Source organism: Amblyraja radiata, chromosome 7 (assembly GCF_010909765.2).
Source record: "Amblyraja radiata isolate CabotCenter1 chromosome 7, sAmbRad1.1.pri, whole genome shotgun sequence".
NCBI classification, from domain to species: domain Eukaryota; kingdom Metazoa; phylum Chordata; class Chondrichthyes; order Rajiformes; family Rajidae; genus Amblyraja; species Amblyraja radiata.
The window spans coordinates 11,518,448-11,537,832 of NC_045962.1; the positions used below are offsets into that span (position 1 = coordinate 11,518,448).

General features: G+C 40.0%; 1 protein-coding gene across 2 annotated transcripts in view; it reads left to right on the top strand.

Annotated features, from left to right (window-relative positions):
- Positions 1-11,921, top strand: part of boll (boule homolog, RNA binding protein) — a 90,272-nt gene extending 78,351 nt beyond the window's left edge. For both annotated transcript variants that reach the window (XM_033023698.1, XM_033023697.1), the window contains exons 10-11: positions 1,417-1,515; positions 5,710-11,921. In XM_033023698.1, coding sequence (XP_032879589.1) covers positions 1,417-1,515; positions 5,710-5,868 — 258 coding nt within the window. In that variant the 3' untranslated portion in view covers positions 5,869-11,921. The remainder of the gene's footprint in view (positions 1-1,416; positions 1,516-5,709) is intronic.
- Positions 11,922-19,385: the final 7,464 nt, after the last annotated feature.

Here is a 19,385-nt window from a genome sequence, read left to right on the forward strand (position 1 = left end):
TAATAATGGATGGGATTTATATAGCGCCTTTCTAATACTCAAGGCGCTTTACATCGCATTATTCATTCACTCCTCAGTCACACTCGGTGGTGGTAAGCTACTTCTGTAGCCACAGCTGCCCTGTTGCAGACTGACGGAAGCGTGGCTGCCAATCTGCGCCTACCACTAATCACTCACACACAGGCAAAGGTGGGTGAAGTGTCTTGCCCAAGGACACAACGACAGTATGCACTCCAAGCGGGATTCGAACCGGCTACCTTCCGGTCGCCAGCCGAACACTTAGCCCATTGTGCCATCTGTCGTCTCGATATATTATACTAGACCAACTGCAGACCCGTTGGGTCTGCTCCCTCAACGCACCCCATTCCCTACCCATATCCCCCATGGGAGGCGTGGTCCTCCAACTCAAGCCTTTCCAGAACATAAGATTCCAGCACTCCCCTGCCTCCCTCAGCAGTGGGCTTTAAAAAAATTTACAATTGCACTTGCCCTGCGTGTTGCAATAGTAATTCGCCCTCCCTCTCCTGTGAGGTGAAAAGTTCAGAGTGTTCCTGTGTCGCAACATTGTATCGAAGTGTGTTGGAAGCTGGCAGGGATGATTTTAACAGGAAAAATCTTGTGAAAGTTGGCATTTTTTAAGCTTTAATCGCGAATAACTTTCAAATATAGGATGAAATCTTCCATGAGGCTGATCACTGCTAGCCGAGCCATTGTGACGTCATCATTTGAAGCTGATCGTTTTAAATTAAGTCTTTTGATTTTTTTAAAAAACTTTTAATCAATAATGAGTCGAGAATAAGTCCAGAAATAAAGCATAAAATGTTCAAAGAAGGTGATCTCGGCCTAGAGGGGAAATATGTCAATCAGAATATGTAAAAATGTTATTGTTACGCGTGGTGTTTTTGCGAAGATCTAAAGACAACCACATATATACACATATACACACTTACAAGATCAGAGTTTTAATATATATTATGATGTGATACGCGCGGTTGCGGGGGGGGTGGGGTGGGATCTATGGCGTCACACACAGACTAACCCCCCTTGATATATTAATATTATTTGCTCTGATATCTGATAACTTCAGAGATAATAATTGACTTGGGACAGGGATTGTTGTGTACATGACAATAGTAAGTGCTATGACACATTACAATTCATATGTAAAGAAAATATGAATTTGCATGTCTCCTGTTTATTGATTTTTCAAACTCGTTTTGTTGCTCATATTTTCATTTTATCTGTAAAACAATGGCACACACAATTGCACTTGCAATGTCACCTTAAGCTTGATTTATTAAATACAGTAGTAATTTTCGCAGAGCTGTGTTTTTTATATTACATACATCTGTGATTGTTAGATTAAAACTGAGTGGTAGCTATCTGGATAACGAACTGAATTTTTTTTCCCTATAGGCCTATGCAGATCACAGTGTTCAAGCACCATACCATCAGGTATACACTCAAAGTCCCATGGCAGTCGCAGCCCCCGTCATGCAGCAGGAACAGGTGAAGGTAGGAAACATTACCACTTGTGTAGAAAGAAACTGCAGTTCCTGGTTTAAACCAAAGATAGACAAAAAAAGCAGGAGTAACTCAGCAGGTCAAACAGCATCTCTGCAGAAAATAAATAGGTGTCGTTTCGGGTTGAAGCCCGTCTTCAGACTAAGAGTCGGGAAAGGGAAATGAGACATGTAGACGGTGATGTAGAGATCTAGAATAAATGAATGAAAGATATGCAGGAAAGTAATGATGATAAAGGAAACAGGCCATTGTTAGCTATGTGCTAGGTGAAACCGAGTACAGGCAATGAGACTTAAAACGACTAAAGCTGGTACTACTTGGGTGGGGGAGGGATGGAGAGAGGGCTATTTGAAATTAGAGAAATCAATATTCATACCACTGGGTTGTAATCTGCCCAAGCAAAATATGAGATGCAGTTCCTCCAATTTGCGTTTGACCTCAATCTGACAATGGAGGAGGCCCAGGACAAAAAATTCAGCATGGGAAAGGGAACTAGAGTTTTGGCCACTGGGAGACCAGGTTGGCCCAGGCGGACTGAACGAAGTTGTGCGAAACGATCGCCCAGTCCACTTTTGGTCTTGCTGATGTACAAGAGTCCACACCTCGAACAACGGATACAGTTGATAAGGTTGGAGGAGGTGCAAGTGAACCTCTGCCTAACCTGAGGGAACGGTTTCTACGGAAGGGCGGAAAGGGGTGGAGATGGGAAGATGTGACTGGTGGTGGGATCCCATTGGAGGTGGCGAAAATGGCGGATTATGATTGTATGCGATGGCTGATTGGGTGAAAGGTAAGGACTGGGGTCTGTCCCTGTTGCGACTAGGGTTGGGGGAGCAAGTGTGGAACTGCAGGTTACCAAGGAAACATGTGAGGGCCTCTTCTATGATGGAAGTAGAGAACCCCCGTTCCCTAAACAATGAGGACATCTCGGATGTCCTGGTGTGGAACTCCTCATCCTGGGTGCAGATGAGGCGTACATGGAGGAATTGGGAGTAGGGGATAAGAGTCTTCAGGAAGCAGGGTGGGAAGAAGTGTAGTCTAGATAGTTGTGGGAGTCGGTAGGTTTAGAATAATCCAGTCAAAGCATGATACAACAAAAATAAGGAACATATCATTGGGAGAGAACTAAAATTTGGAAAAATTCAAAAATAAAACAAAACATTTTAATCTGTTAATTAGCCATATGGAGAAATGAAATTGAATATATAAATGTTTACATTGTTAGCATATTTAGGTTTATTTGCATTCAGAAACTTTAAAAGAGTAGCTCAGTTTAATGAAAAATTAACATGCCAATCCTGTAAATTATTGAAAATAGGGGAACCAACAGCAATGTATAGGAAAGAACTGCAGAGTCTGAAGAAGGGTCTCGACCCGAAACGTCACACATTCTTTCTTTCCAGAGATGCTGCCTGTCCCGCTGAGATACTCTAGCATTTTGTGTCTAGAGCCGAGTAATGTAAATTGATGAGCTTTCAGGAAATTTGCAACATTTGGCATTTCTCCCCTTTAGTTGAACTTATTTATTAGCCATTAACAAATACGTTATATTTTGCACAGAGTGGTGGATGCCAGCAAAGTGCTGCCAGGGGTGGTGCTTGTGGCAGTTATGATAGTGGCATTTAGAAACATAGAAAAATAGGTGCAGGAGTAGGCCGTTCAGCTCTTCGAGCCAGCACCGCCATTCAATATGATCATGGCTGATCATCTAAAATCAGTACCCCATTCCTGCTTTCTCTCCATATCCCTGGATTCCTTCAGCAATAATGTCCTTCCTCAAATTAGTAGACCAAAATTGCTCCAGGTGCTGTCTCACCAGGGCCCTGTACAACTGCAGTAGGACCTCCTTACTCCTAAACTCAAATCCTCTCACAATGAAGGCCAACATGCCATGAGATTTCTTCACTGCCTGCTGTACCTGCATGCTTACTTTCAGTGACTGATGTACAAACACACCCAGGTCTTGTTGCACCTCCCCTTCTCCTAATCTGACACCATTCAGATAATAATCTGCCTTCCTGTTCTTGCCACCAAAGTGGATAACAGTTTTAATAAGTACTAGACCAAGTGCAGACCCGTTGGGTCTGTTCCCACAACGCACGGTTGCAAGGAAGGGCGGCCTGACGTCATGGCGCAACGCCACGCGCTAGGCGTACGCCGTCAAGACGCTGCGTACGCCCGTCGAAACGTGACTGAGCCGGGCCGGGGGGGAGTGGAGGAAGTGAAATCGCTAGCGAAATGTGAAAAATGTCGGCGTTTTCCGTTATGGTCGCTGGCCAGCAGGAGGCGAACGAATGAGTGAGTGGGGGGGGGGAAGGATTTTATTAAAAATGTGTACAGAAAAACTGAAATTTGATGAGTGGATGAGCGAATATAAAAGTGAAATCGCTAGCGAAATGGTAAAAATTCAGCGTTTTTGCGTGTGGTTTTGACGGAGTAATGAATCAAAGGGCAAAAAAATGACAAAGGGTAAAAAATGACACACACACAGTTTTAAAAGTATACTAGACCAAGTGCAGACCCGTTGGGTCTGTTCCCCCTACGTGCGGTTCCGGGGGGGGGGGGCAGCATAGCCCCCAACTAGAGGGGGGGGGGGGGTAGAGAGGGCAGAGAGAGATGCAGAGACAGAAGGGCAAGAGGGAGAGGGGGGAGGAGGAGAGGGTGGGAGGGGGAGATGGGGAGAGAGAGGGATGAGGCTGGGGGGAGAGGAGGAGAGCGGGGTGGGTGAAGGGGGAGACGGGTAGGGGGAAGGGGAGAGGAGAGGGGAAGAGGGTGATGTGAGAGGAGAGGGGTGGGAAGGGAGAGGGGGAGAGGAGATGCTGCGCGCGTCTCATGCACCAAAGCTGTTGGGGAGGGGGGGGAGTAGCGTGCGTCGTCCCACACACTAAGCACCCGCCCCCACAAACAGATGAGAGCGTCTGCTTGAACGGAGAGCGCGTGCCCGCCACCACAAACAGTCACACACACTAAGCACCCGCCCCCACAAACAGATGAGAGCGTCTGCTTGAACGGAGAGCGCGTGTCCGCCCCACAAACAGTCACACACACACGGGCAGGCGGGCGGGCGGGATTTCCCCTGAAGCAGGTCGGTCGGGCACAGTTGCCAGAAGCTGAAAAACTGCGGCCGCGGTACTGGCAACAGCCGGGGTTCTGCTCTGTCTGGGGGGAGAGGGCGAGTGGGGTTGAAGGGGGAGAGGAAGGGGAGGATGGGGGAGAGAGGTGAAGTGGGGGGAGGGGGGGGGTTGCAGCGGGCAGGCTGGAGTCGAGCTGCGGGAGGCGTGGCGAGAGCGTACTTGGCATGGTGCGGGCAGCGGGGGGGGAGGTGTGGGGGTTGGAGGGGAGCCGGGCTGCCAAATGAAGTGAGAGAGAGAGAAGCAGCTTCTGACTCTGTAAACCCACAGCTGGAATGAGCGCGCAAGGCTTCACGAGCTGCGCCAACAGTGATGATAAGGTTCAGCGCGTGAGGAGTTGCTGCCCCGAGATGTGTAGAACAAAGAAGCTACAGCGGAACGGAGCTGTCGAATGTTTGTTCTGCAGAAGTTTCTCGATCTCTCTGCGCCTTTAATCCACAGCGGCGGGGGGGGGGGGGGCCTGGAGGCAGGTGGGCCTGGATTGGTCGGCATGTTGGCCTCGTGACGTCAGCAGCTCGTGAGTCCCGTTTAGATTTTAAAATGAGTGAGTGGGGGGGGGGAAGGATTTTATTTTAAAATGTGTACATAACAATGTCTAAATGTAATGAATGGATTAGCGAATGTAAAAGTGAAATCGCTAGCGAAATGGGAAAAATCTCGGAGTTTCAGCGTGTGGTTTTGGCGGAACAAGGAATCAAAGGCCAAAAATCGAATCTGACATGCACACGCACGCACGCACCCCACTAGTCACTGTCTGCCATTTTGAAAAGGACCAATTAATTCTACTCTTTGCTTTCTGTCTGCCAACCAGTTCTCTATCCATGCCAATACCATGTGCTCTAATTTTGCACACTGATCTCTTGTGGGGGGCCTTGTCAAAGGCTTTTTGAAAGTCCAGATACACCTCTCCCTTATCCATTCTACTATTTTCTGTGAACTTTGCTGTGGCATTGCTGTTGTATTAGTTTAGACCACCACTGGTGCTGCATGTATCATTTACACTGAAGGTAATCAGCATGATTGTCAATGAACATTTCTTATGTTTTTCCTCCAGGAATCTAGGTTGCATCCTGTCAGACGGAATTTTTCTCAGCCTCCACCAGTTGGAATTAAACCCCGTTACACACGCAGTCCACATTACCATATGAGAAAGGAGTATAGGGCAGAAGATTCTATTCTTACTCCACCTTCTTCAACTGAATCTGTTAAGTAAACAAATTTGTAAAACCATTGTTAAATGAAAATACATACGTATGAAAGAAGGCATATACAAGTCTTAATTCTCAAAAATGCATGTAACAAGTGATTCTTAAAGATCTAAAAATGTAATTGGTTAAATGGTGTAGGTTTAAATACACTATACTGTAAATCAGAAGAAAGTTATTGTTATCGAACATGCCACAGTCTAAATATGTCTGCATTTTATACTTCAAACTGAAGAGATCTTGCAGTGTAAGTTAAACCAGAATATTTTTAAGAATCATGGCAACAATGTGAATTCTTAGAAGTTGCAAATAATCCAGACCAGGCATAATATGTGGCTGTTGGGTACAGTACAGTAGTTATGCTGATTTTGAGAAACAGCAGGAGGTTAAAAGAAGACATTTATTTAATAGGAAGAAGAAAATAAGCCACAGTTTTGAGCTTGAATGAGGCACCTCTAATTTTTAAAGAATTTTAATGTTTACAAATTTTTACACACTCCTTTGTATTATTTGCCTTTTCCATCGACCTGTTTGGGATTTTTTGTTTAACCATTTGTGTTATGTGTCTTATTTATAGCAATTTCATTTATATTATTTATGTGGAAAAAGCTTAAATTATAATATGTTAATTTACACTAGATTCTTTTACCCTTTCTTACAAAGTAACTTAGAATTTACTTAATGTGTAAATCTTGAGTAAAAGCTCTGAGTTTTGGACCACTTTTGCACACAGTATCTTTTTATTGTGTTGCCTTTATACATATCCTAAAATGTAAATTTTTTTTCATAGATAAACAATTAATGTAGTATAATGTTGAGGTATTACTGTTTTATTGTAGTTTGGATTGTTTATTGTAGCTTAGATATAGTTAAATAATTATTAGAGTTCTAGATGTAAGGTAAATTGGTGCATCCTAAATAATCAACTGGCATTGTAACATTTCAGTGCCTTAATATTTCATCGTAAGAGGAGGCATCTGTGAGTGCATGTGTTCTATTCAAAATAGTTCTTCAATTCCTTTTGACAATGTAAGCATTCATGTCAAGATTTTTTGTTAAAAATTGGCGATATTCAATAATTAGTATACTCTGAGACCATGGAGTTGATTGTAACTGTTCCTACAAGACAGGAAATGGCAGCAATTAGTAGATCATCTGATTTACACACCAACCACATTTCCTTTCTAGTAAAAGTCAAATGGAACGCAAAATAGGCTAGGGTGTTATTAGGGAGCTAATGTTACTAGGTTTTCCATTTCTTCCCACCCATCCCCAAAATGATCTTTTGTTGATACAGATTTTTGAACAACATTCTGCATGGCCGCTGAGGAACAGTGTCCCAAACATTCTGTGTGTTTCCTAGGTTAAATTCATTATTGGTTTAGTATTCCACAGAACCAACTGCTGGTGAGTTCATTTTAGGAAGGTATCACCGTGGTGGGAGATTTTGAAATCATATTTGTAGCTTTTGAATTACTCTTGGGTGTATTTGCAATTTGAAGCATAAAACTCAACACACATTTTAAATATTAGTATTGCAGATCAATCCATATAATACTGGGTAGTTGGTTTTTTTATGTAGAAGAACCTCCCTTTGTTCTAATTATTTTTGTTCCTTGCAATGCTGTAAAAATTGTTTTATAGCAATTGAGAACGATACCTTTGGTGCACCAAACTTAGATCTGTCATTGCGATCTCGCAACTTGAAGACTGAACCTTTTACAAATGTAATTATCCACTGATTCCTAGACATATAACATTCCTGCAATTATTGTTGAACTTTGCACATATTTCCAGCCGAAGACCCCCAACCCCTGCTCCTGTGAAACATGCGGATCCCCAAATCTTGGCATTTCAGTGCACTCTAATCATCTATATTTATTGGAGTCTAGCTTGCATCAACTGGAGCATTCCAGCCTACTATCCACAAAGCAAAAAGAAAGATCAATATTGAAAATAGACTTCTGCAAGGAACTCTGAGGTTTAATCAGTTTGTCAGCTGATCTCAGCAGAGATATAGTCAGCAACTGGATTAGGCATAGTAAAACGTTAAACCATGGCTCCCTCGGTTAATTTCTATTGAGCAAATGGTAAAACATGAATAATGATTGTTTGAATGAGATACTAGATAGCAACTGTATCCCAATGCTGCCTTCTGGAAAGGGAGTAAAAAATGAGGACTAGGATGGAGGGTGTGGGGGGGGGAAGGCATTTCAAAGTAATATATACAATATAAGATCATACCACACCTTGGATGTACTTCATTTTTTTAATTCTATATATTTATAAATTCATAAAGCTATTAATTTGCAACCATTTTGCAAATAATATCTTTTGCATTATAACTATCAAAAGGTACAATTTGTAATCTCTGTTGTGATGATTGGGCTGGAAAAATTTAAACTGATAGATTAAAATTCATTAATTATCATAGTCATAACTCATATCAACCATAGTTGTCTATGTAAGTGCTGTGAAACAAGTAATACCAAATTTCAGCTGGATAAGAAAGACACATTACAGAATTGAATGTATATAATGGCATAATATTATATCATGCCCATCAGTTAAACTTTGTAAAACACCTATTCTGTGGTCAACTAGTTGATCTTTCATTATGCCCTTGTTCAACTATGTGTAGTTGTTAAACCACATTCTTTCAGGGATAATAACGTGTTGTATTCTTTAAGCAGCGCTACTAAATTATCCATAAAAACTAAACTTGTTTCTGTTGATATTCGAAATAGTGTTATTCAGACTAACAAAGGCAATGCAAAAAACACAAAAAATATTGGAGCTTTTTCTTTCTTCTGTGAACTTAAGCCAGCATCTTATATGACCTTTTGTGCACTAAAATTTACGCTCTATATGTCTGTGTTACAATGAATAGAATATTAAAATAATCCAGTGGTTTGTTATTACATCCTTGAGAGTAATGAAAGATAATTATGATAGGCATATAATTAGGTTGTGTAGAAATCAACCAATTTACTATTAAATAAATTGTGGAGATTTGTTAGACAACAAACCAATTCTTATTTTGTAGATGAAGGCCTTATTGCCAGAGTTTATTCTCTCCACTCTATTCTCTGAAAAGACACTTCATAAAGTACTTAGTTATACAAAAAGAGGGTATTCCACTCAAATGTAACTTTATTCATATAACTATTAGCTTACCAACAATTAGGCTTTCATCAGATTTTTAAAAGCTATTTTTTTCTCCAATTTGACCTGTTTCTGATAACTTTGTGGAAGTTAAAAAGAAGAACTTTGAAGGCTATTTTGACTGATATCACTTGGGATTTTGCATAATGTAGCATCTCAACTAATCTTCATGTATCTGTTGCAAAGTAAGCATTTAAGTTGTCCTGTCAATGGTGTTTAATTTCCCTCTCTTGTGATACATGTTTGAGGGTATTATTACATCTTCAGTGTTTCAGGACCCACGAGTGTACGGGTAGAATTAATGTGCCAGTGCTAATAATCTTGCTACCTCATGTAAAAGTTATGGACTGAAGTTTTGCATCAGTGCAACATATACATTTTTTGTTTTACAATAGTTGTGTGTACAACCATGAATGTTGGAATAAAAATATACAAGTAAGTTTAATGTTAATTTGAACCTATTTATAACTCTCCCTTTAATTGTGACATTAATTTGTTTTGTTTTTTTGGAGTAAGTTTCAGCATTATTGCTCCAGCATTAATCGTAACAGTAGGCTTCACTTATCATTATAGAAAACACTCAATTTTCACACCTTTAATTAATAAAAAATGGAAAATTAGGTCATCTGGTCAATTGAGTTGAAAATTACTCCTGTTGCCTCTCTATTTATTTTTTAATCTAGACTGAATTTTGATTGTATTTTATCTTTAAGGTACCAATGTTCACTGGTGTCCAATATTGGCAGCAGTCAGAATATCATTTATGTGCATAATTGCAAAAATATTATACTAGCAATATATTGCATGTCAATGCAATTAATTTATGATCTATATTCTGTTATTCGAAATGTTAACTGTGTAATTCTTGCAGCAATTTATGCCTTCTAGAATTCTGAAGTATTATTTGGTTATTTAACAAAGTTATAGTAGTTCTGCAAGTATAGTTTGTTCTCTATCTCAAAGCTGAAAATTTATACATGATGGTCATATGACCCAAAATTACCAAATGTCCACTGCATATCAAATGTCATGTGCATGGAGCAGCTTACTTTTTCATTGTACAGTTAGTAGAGTTTCTCGTTTTAATTTAAATCAAAGCAGTCAGTAGTTAAAATACTCCTGTATTTGGATTTGAAGGAATGCTCAAACATAAAAGATTAAGCAACTACAGCAGTTAAAAAACAAAACAAATATCCTTATTAAGGTAAAATAATTCCTTTTACAGTTCCCCTTACACTGAACTGAAATGCAGCATTTTGCAAATTGAAATTACGAAGAATTTAATAAATTCTCAAACTCATGTTTTTTTTAATGCATATCTGGTTTACTCGTGTAGGAATTTCTAGAACAATAACCAATACAGTACTATTAACTATGTTTAAAAGTAATTAGCTGGCAGCAAAAGACTTTAGGGCTCTCTGAAAATGTGAAAGGTAAATATATACAATTTTTACTTCCAAACCCACTATGATCTTCCTCTCATGATCTCTCAATTTTTATGCCAATTTCCTCTGTGGTCTCCATCCTAAAGATGACAATAAAATATAAAGAGTGACAGATATGGTGTTAACTGTTCAGTTAACTAGGTTAATATATTATTAATAGTCTATATAAAATTAATGTGGAGATGTCAGAATATTCTGATTTAAAGGGTGGGCACAAATTTATGGAAAGCTGCCTTAGTAAAAATTGATCTGTGTGTATTACAATTAGCAAGGTTTTAAAGCTGCCTTATGTAAAGCTTAATAAATAAAGCTGCATTAAGTAAAAATTGATCTGTGTGTATTACAATTAGAAAGGTTTTAAAGCAACATCCTTTCAGAAGACAATGGTGTTAATTAAATTTGCAGTAATAATTGATCAAAAGTACCTTCTGAAACAGAACCTGATGGTCAAGCAGACTGCTTATAGGCATACAACTTGGAACTTAATGTTACTGCTTTTGTTACTTTTTTAAAAAGTCAATAACCAGGTTTTATCAGGTAGCATTACAGTAAATCTAATGTTGAGTAATTATTGGTGGTATATTATTGCTCAAAATGCAATATCTAAACTTCCCCAATCAAATCAAAACTATTAAGTAATAGGACACACAATTACAGGTTTGCCTGTTGTAGTTAAAGCACATTAGGCACATGTAAAATGTAACTTCTGAAGATGTACCATTGTTATGATAATTTGCTACAAATGTTTCAACTGAAAGTAACTAATTGTGAACAAACTAAACTCAGTTCAGTGCATCACATCCAACATTTCTCGGTTCATTGTTTCCTGATTACATTCTTATCCCATGTAAAGCTCTTTTACAAAAAGTAAATTTTACATGGATTGTGGAAATGAGGTGTCACATTTTACATGCAGGTTTTTAAGGTTTTAGTTGTAATATTTAGTTTGAAACAACAAGGAAAATGTTTATTATCACACGCGTTCCTTATTCTGCTGTATACAACTTCTACTGTACTCATGTAAAAATAAGAAATTATGTCCAAAAAACTGCTTTGTCAATTATTTAAGTCCAATGCCTACAGCAGCTATGTTTGAGCTTTTTTGAAGCTAAAGTAACATGGTCAAATTGTTCTAACATAACCATATTTTTGATAAAATTCCTAATAAGGACTAAAGTGTTTTTTAATGTGATGCAGATTTGAGTTTGGTTTGGTACCAAGCAATATAGCTAAAATGTAGCTTTGTATCAGTTAAATATTAAAGTAGGGCAATAACTTGTTAAAAATAGTCAAAGAAAAAATACCAAATTTGACCAGTAATATTGTTAAAATATAGCAAAATCTAAGGCTTACAAATTAGGCATAACCAGCAACTCAAAAATGATTGTAATATCTTAAGATTGTCTTGTTATGTAAGCCCTATTGTAAATAAAAAGTTCATTATTATGGTTCAATGTTTCTGAGTATAACTTAGCAGTGTGCATTGTTACAATCCTTGGATTTAATCATTTATGATATGATTTTCTCAATTTATATTCAGATGAGTATCAGATATAGTTTTAATTCCAAGATCAGTGGTCGGCCTAGACTTGGTGGGTTGAAGGGCCTGTTTTCATTCAGTTTTTCCAAGCTAAACCAAACTAGTCTATAATAAATTTTGGGAACAAAAGCCAAGATGAAAATAAACATCAAATACTGCAGAATTCTCCACGCAGGGCAAAGGTGAAGTGATCCAAGTTTGCAAATGTATAAATAATCAATGGTTTAAGAATTAAATAGGAAAGTCAAAAGGAAGCATGGTAACTGAGGCTCTGGTGAGTGAGAAGGTAGCACAGAAATCGATGGATCGAAATGGAGCACGGCAAAATATCACCTGAAGAGCAAGGAAGTAGAGGGACTCGGGGCCCATGAATTGGAGGCGACTGAGGGCAAAGATTTTGTTGAAATTTCATATAAATTTACCTTGCTGATAGAAAGAATATATGGAGATACTGTATAGAGTGTTGCACAATTTAAGAAGCAGCAACTAAGGGTATTATGAAAGATACTCAAAACAACGCTGAATCGAAGGTACACAAATGCTGGAGAAACTCAGCGGGTGCAGCAGCATCTATGGAGCGATGGAAATAGGCAACGTTTCGGGCTGAAACCCTTCTTCAGACTGATGGGGGGTGGGGGGGGGGGGCGGGGAGAAGAAAGGAAGGAGGAGGAGACCGAGGGCTGAGGGATGGGAGGAGACAGCCCGAGGGCTGAGGAAGGGGAGGAGACAGCAAGGGCTAACAAAATTGGGAGAATTCAATGTTCATGCCCGCAGGATGCAGACTCCCCAAGCTGAATATGAGGTGCTGTTCCTCCAATTTCCGGTGTTGCTCGCTCTGGCCATGGAGGAGACCCAGGACAGAGAGGTCGGATGGGGAATGGGAGGGGGAGTTTAAGTGCTGAGCCACCGAGGGGTCAGGTTGGTTATTGCGGACCGAGCGGAGGTGTTCGGCGAAACGATCGCCAAGCCTCCGCTTGGTCTCACCTATGTAGATCAGCTGACATCAAGAGCAGCGGATGCAATAGATGAGGTTGGAGGAGATGCAGGTGAACCTCTGTCGCACCTGGAACGACTGCTTGGGTCCTTGAATGGAGTCGAGGGGGGAGGTAAAGGGACAAGTGTTGCATCTCTTGCGGTTGCAACTGAAAGTGTCCGGGGAGGGGGTGGTACGGGAGGGAAGGGAAGAATTGACAAGGGAGTTACGGAGGGAGCGGTCTGCGGAAGGCAGACATGGGGGGAGATGGGAAGATGTGGCGAGTGGTGGGGTCACGTTGGAGGTGGCAAAACTGACGGAGGATTACTTGTGTGTGACGGCTGGTGGGGTGAAAGGTGAGGACTAGGGGGACTCTGCCCTTGTTGCGAGTGGGGGGATCGGGAGAGAGCAGTGTTGCGGGGTATGGAAGAGACCCTGGTGCGAGCCTCATCTATGGTGGAGGAGGGGAACCCCCGTTCCCTGAAGAATGAGGACATTTCAGATGCCCTGTTGTGGAATGCCTCATCCTCATGGGAGCAGATGCGGCGTAGATGGAGGAATTGGGAGTAGGGGATGGAGTCCTTACAGGAAGCAGGGTGGGAAGAAGTGTAGTCCAGATAGCCATGGGAGTCAGTAGGTTTATAGTGAAAATAACGGGGAATCGATCTTTCTGTAGAACTGTACGTACAGGTAGTTCCTCTATTACAAGATAGTTGTGTTCCTAAGAAACAATGTTACAAAAATTCACATTATAAAGACAATTGCGTCAATGGAGGAATGTGAGTTCAGAACTAGAAAGCTTCAGACTGGCAATAACAGAACAGTATAGCGCAGAGCCAAGCCCTTCAGCCCGGTGATTGAGCTAACCTCTGCCTGCACGTGATCCACATTCCTCCATCCCTGCCTATCAAAAGCCTCTATCGTAAAAAAAACATGTCCTGCACTTCTCTTAAAAACTTTCCAGCGGTGACCTTAAAGCTATGGCCTCTAGTTTTTGACAATTCTACCCTCGGGGAAAAAGGTTCTCACATTTTATCCTATCTCTCCACGGGCTTCCAGCACTACAGAAAAACAACCTAAGTTTGTCCAACTCTCCCTATTACTCATGCCCTTTAATTCAGCCAGCATCCTGGTAACCCACACCAAAGCCTCCATATCCTCCAATAGTGACCAGAACTACATATAATCCTCCAAATGCAGCCTAAACAAACTTATAAAGTTGTTACATGACTTCCTGACACTTATACTCAATGCTCCAGCAGTTATTTTTTTCTGCAGGATTTTCAAAAATAAAAATAAAAAACATGTATTCTTCTGTTACTGCTAAAAATACTGAAGGCTAGGTGTTACATTGTTTTAAGAGTATAATTCTATAAGTATCAATAAAAGTGATTGTTTATCATTTTTAATGGCCACTTTAATGCAGTTAAAGTACTGGAGACTGAGTAGTCTCTGATTACTGTGGTAAGTCACATGGAAATATTTTTTATTTCTCTGCTTTGTTCAAATCATTTTTTTCTACACATTAATTTCGAGGATAACTTAAAATTGTTCGATTAGCTCCCAATTGAAATCTCGTTATAACCAATTTGCCCCTTGTAATACAAATTGTGTTCCATAATTTGTCTCCCGAGGCCTGTTCAATTCTTATTAAGGAAATATGCATAATGGCAGAACTATCTCTATGTAAAAGACCACTGATTATATTTTGAGTAATAAACAAAGCTGGAGGAATTCAGTGGGTCAGACAGCATTAGTCTGAGATGGGGGGACATGACTTCTGAGTTCCTCCAGCAGTTTTTTACTCAAGATTCCAGCATCTGTAGTTTCTTGTGGCTCCATTGATTACATATTTATTAGATTAAAATTACAAATACTTAAATAGGTATTAATCAACAATTTAATCATATCATTTTTGACGTACCTTTCAAAATTTGTGTTCTTATTACAAAAAAAATTATTTGGAAACATGCAAGCACGCACAATGATGGTGTTAGTAAAGATGTTGCCTCACAGTGCCAGATCCTGAGCTTGGGTGATGTCTGTGGAGTTTGCACTTTCTCCCAGTGACCAAGCAGGTTTCCTCCAGGTGCTCCAGTTTCTTCCTACATCCCAAAGATGTGCAGATTTGTAGGTTAATTTGCCTCTGTAAATCACCCCTTGTGTGTAAGGGAGTGGATACAAAAGTGGGATAACATAGAGCTAGTGTGAATGGGTGGTTGAAGGTCCGTATGGACTTGGCCTATTTGCTGTATCTCTAAAATAAACTAAATTCACTAAAAATATTGTGTCTTATTACTGGCAACTGAAAGGCAAGGGCAGAAAAACAGGTTTAAAATAACCATGGTAACTGAAATACACACTGATTTTGATGCAACTAACATTGCACCTCCACAAAGTACAGTGTTGGTATCAGATAATGGTAAACCAAGACCAAAAGTAGCAGTCCACCAGGAAGTTAAAATCCTTGTTCCATTTTCAAGTTCTGCTAAATGTTATCCCTCCACAGTGAAGTCAGATTTAAGAATTAACCGACAGTGCCACATCCCACCAATGTTGAAATGCCAAAAAAATCCAGGATCTCCTTTCTAGTAATGCTAAAGCCCAGTTTCCAATACAGTTAACTGCCACTGCTCTTGTTAGACTTCTAAATATTCAAATTGAAGTATGTTGGATACCCTTATACAAAATATGCATATTCAAATATGGGCATTTAGAGTTTTCACGGTCATAGAATTTATACCATAGCCCCACTTAATACAAATGAAATTTGTCTCTTGTCACTGACCTGCAAGCCCAACATCTGGACATAGATCCCACTTCGGAGGGATATTTCAACATTAAGGCTTTACTGAGAATTCAACACTGACATTTAGATAGACACTGCAAAGACTAGAGACCTGTGTGTTGGATAGCCAGGAGAGGATATAATTACTTTACAGCTTGTTTATTGAATGGAGCTTGAATGTAAAGCAAAGATAGACACAAAAAGCTGGAGTAACAGACGGTTGCTGAATGAGGGGAGGTGTCCTATCAAATAGTTAAATCATTGTAATTTTGAAAGAGTAACTGGGTACTGTATGTCTGAAATTTAAAAAACTGAAAAATGTAAGGATTCAGCAGCATCAATGGAAAGAGGCCATGCTTGCAATTTTCAGCGATGGGACTGGAATTTTAAAAATGTGTTGAAAGGAATTATCTTCTGGCTATTAGAACTGTTCAGACCTAATTTAATCAGATTTTACATTTTTGCATATTCATTTCCCTTTATAATTTTGCTCCAAGAATTCCATGTTGATCAAAAGGTGAAAGGTTGCTCAGATAATAAATTTCATATGCATATCTATGTCACTTGTAGGGCATGTGGAAGATATGTCTGCGAGTTAACTGGTGCAGTGGTTTCGTGATTAATTCCTGGAGAACATCCAGAGCTCTAAGACTATTTGTCCAGAGACAAACATTTAAATCACAACCATGAACTGCCACACTTTTTAAAACCTAGTTCACAAATGTTCTTAGGGAAGGAAATCTGGCATTCCTACCTGGTCTGAACTACATGTGAGTGCAGGTCTGCAAATGTAGTTGGTTCTTTATTGTCTTCTCTTCCTTAGGCCAGTACAAAATCCTGATCCTCACCTACAAAGCCCTCCACCATCTGGCCCCCCCATATCTCACTGACCTCTCCCCCTACCAACCCTCAAGGTCCCTCAGATCCACATCAGCCGGTCTCTCCATCCACAAGTCCAACCTCCGCAGTTTTGGGGACAGAGCCTTCTCCAGGGCAGCTCCCAGGCTCTGGAACTCCCTCCCCCAACTGATCCGCAATTCTGTGTCCCTCACCATCTTCCAGTCCCGCCTCAAGACCCATCTCTTCACCTCTGCCTATCCTTAGCCCCACGTCCCCCTCCCTTTTCATTTGTGCATTAATTGCCTCAAATTGTGTTTTGTATTGAATTCTGTCTTTGTGTACTAGTCATGTCTCTACTATTTCATTCCCCTTACATGTTTTTCCTCTACCTGCTAAATTTTTGTAAGGTGTCCTTGAGACTCTTGAAAGGCGCCCATAAATAAAATTTATTATTATTATATGGCTTAAAAACAGTTTTTTGATGAATAAATGCTTTATTGTTGATAGAAAACAATGAGATACATCCAAATTTCTTATCACTTGTTACTACAATCTTCGAACTCCATCTTATTACTTTAGACAATGGAAAACTCCTCGTATCTCCGTAACACTGGCAAGATCTGGCATGTGGCCCGCATGATCCCGCATGGTCCTTCCCCATTGTCTCCCCAAACTAATCTAAAAACTAAACTTCTGTGCAATCATCTAAGTTCCAAACACGCCCCAAAACACGTCATAAATCCCACCCACAATATAACGGGCAGTCTAAAATTTAAAGGCACATGCCAATAACATGCAAAACGGGCCAAATGGCCACTGCACACTGGCCCCTAATTATTCTGAGTATATAATGAGGCAATTACTAATAAGCATTAAAAAAAGTGGCCATAAAGGCATATATCAAAAGCAAAAGGTCGGAATAAAACCCTGTGGCTCGTTGGGAAATTGAACCCCGGTCTACAGCGTGACAGGCGGGGATACTAATCACTATACTAATGAGGAAAAAATAACATGCACTATATATCTGCAATCAAAATTCTTCATCGACTCCTCCATCTTCACTTTCGCCTTCAAGAAGCAAGCACAACTTGATTATTAATCTTATTACAACAGTGGTTTTAGGCCAAAGTCATATTGTGCGTACCAAACCCTTAAAATCAGGCATGATACCCAGTATATAGTCCAAAAGATAATAGTCCAAAGCTTTGAAAGCATGAAACGTCTTCCTCCATGTCCGATCAACTCATGAATGTGTTGTAACAGCAATGTTGAAGTATGAAAATCCTTCAAAAGAATAACAGGATCTTTATCAGTAAAGTTCACCGTTAAGTTTGATTTAATGTCTGAATCATTAGCAGGGATTTCAAATCCCAGCTCAAGCTTTGGCCATTCTCTGTCTGGCTTGCAGAGAGATTTTAGTTCATTGATCCATTTCTTCTCGCTTAAGAAACGGTTCACTGTCAATTCTCTGGAAACTTTATTCGCAAAATTTTCTTCTGTGTCAACATATTTCAGTTGTACCACAATAGTAACTCCCAATGCTCTTTCCATTGGCAGATCGTCTTTGTCCAAATCCAACTCTCTGGTTTCTTTGGCTTTGTCATCTAGTGGAATGCTTTCACAATTGTCGCTGTTCCACTTCAAAAGTCTAAATCCTCCCTTATTGCAAAGAGAAGTCAGATGTTCTACTGGTAGAATTGCTTCCTGCTCAGTAGACATAGATTTTAAGTAATCATCCTTGTAGAAATTATTCTTCAAAGAGATTCTTAATTCATGAAATTTACTATTCTCGTCAAACTTGCGTTTCAAAGTCTGGGTACGTTGCTCTGCTATACTACGATTATTCGGCAGATTGACACTTTTTTGTTTGAAAGGTAAGTCCCCACAACAGTGTCCATCAGTTTTCATTGAGTAGTTCATAACATCCATGAGCTTCAATTCTTCATTCGACATCTCTTCAGATTCCTTGCTGGTACTTTCATTAAAGTCATGATTATATGGCTTCATCACTGGCTTTTCTAATTCATCAGTAGACATTTGATTAACAGTAATGGCAGGACAGTTCTGATTTCCGATTTTGTGGTTCCTTTTCAAGGAGCCATAGATAACCCATCCAAGTCAGGTTTTCGTAGCATACGGTCCATTGCCTTGATTCCCAACAATCTGTATAGGATCCAAAGTCTTCAAAACATTCATTCTGATAAGTAGATCAACACTAGAATTTACGTCAGATATCTTGACATCCTTCAGGTAAGGCCATTGCTTTAAGTCTTCATGTCTTGGTATATTTTGACGACCAACGGGCATAGTTCCATGCGTAAACACTTCAGATATCGGTATGAAATTATCTTCATCCAAACTGGATATCTCCATACTCATAATGCAATGACTCGTGCTCTCTTTTTCTTTAGTCATGGTACGTAATCGATTCTTAGTCTCTTCTCTGATATTCAGCCTTCTCGTCAGGCTTTCTGTGCAAAAGGTAGTCGAACTTCCATGATCCAGAAAAGCATATGTTTGCAACACTATTCGTCTTGCTGTTCCTTACCTGTACTGGTAAGATTAAAAAATTACAAGATTCTACCCCGGCCCCAATATGAGCAGTTACTTGAACCGAGGTGATAGCATTTCTAGTATTTGGCTTCTCGCCCTGTTCTGTTTGTTCCGGTTCATCTTCTTCCCAATGCTCTGGTAGCTCTTCTTCAATGTGAAGTGCTTTGGGATGATATTGTTTGCACTCAAAACAAATTATAGGACTTTTACAGTCACCATAT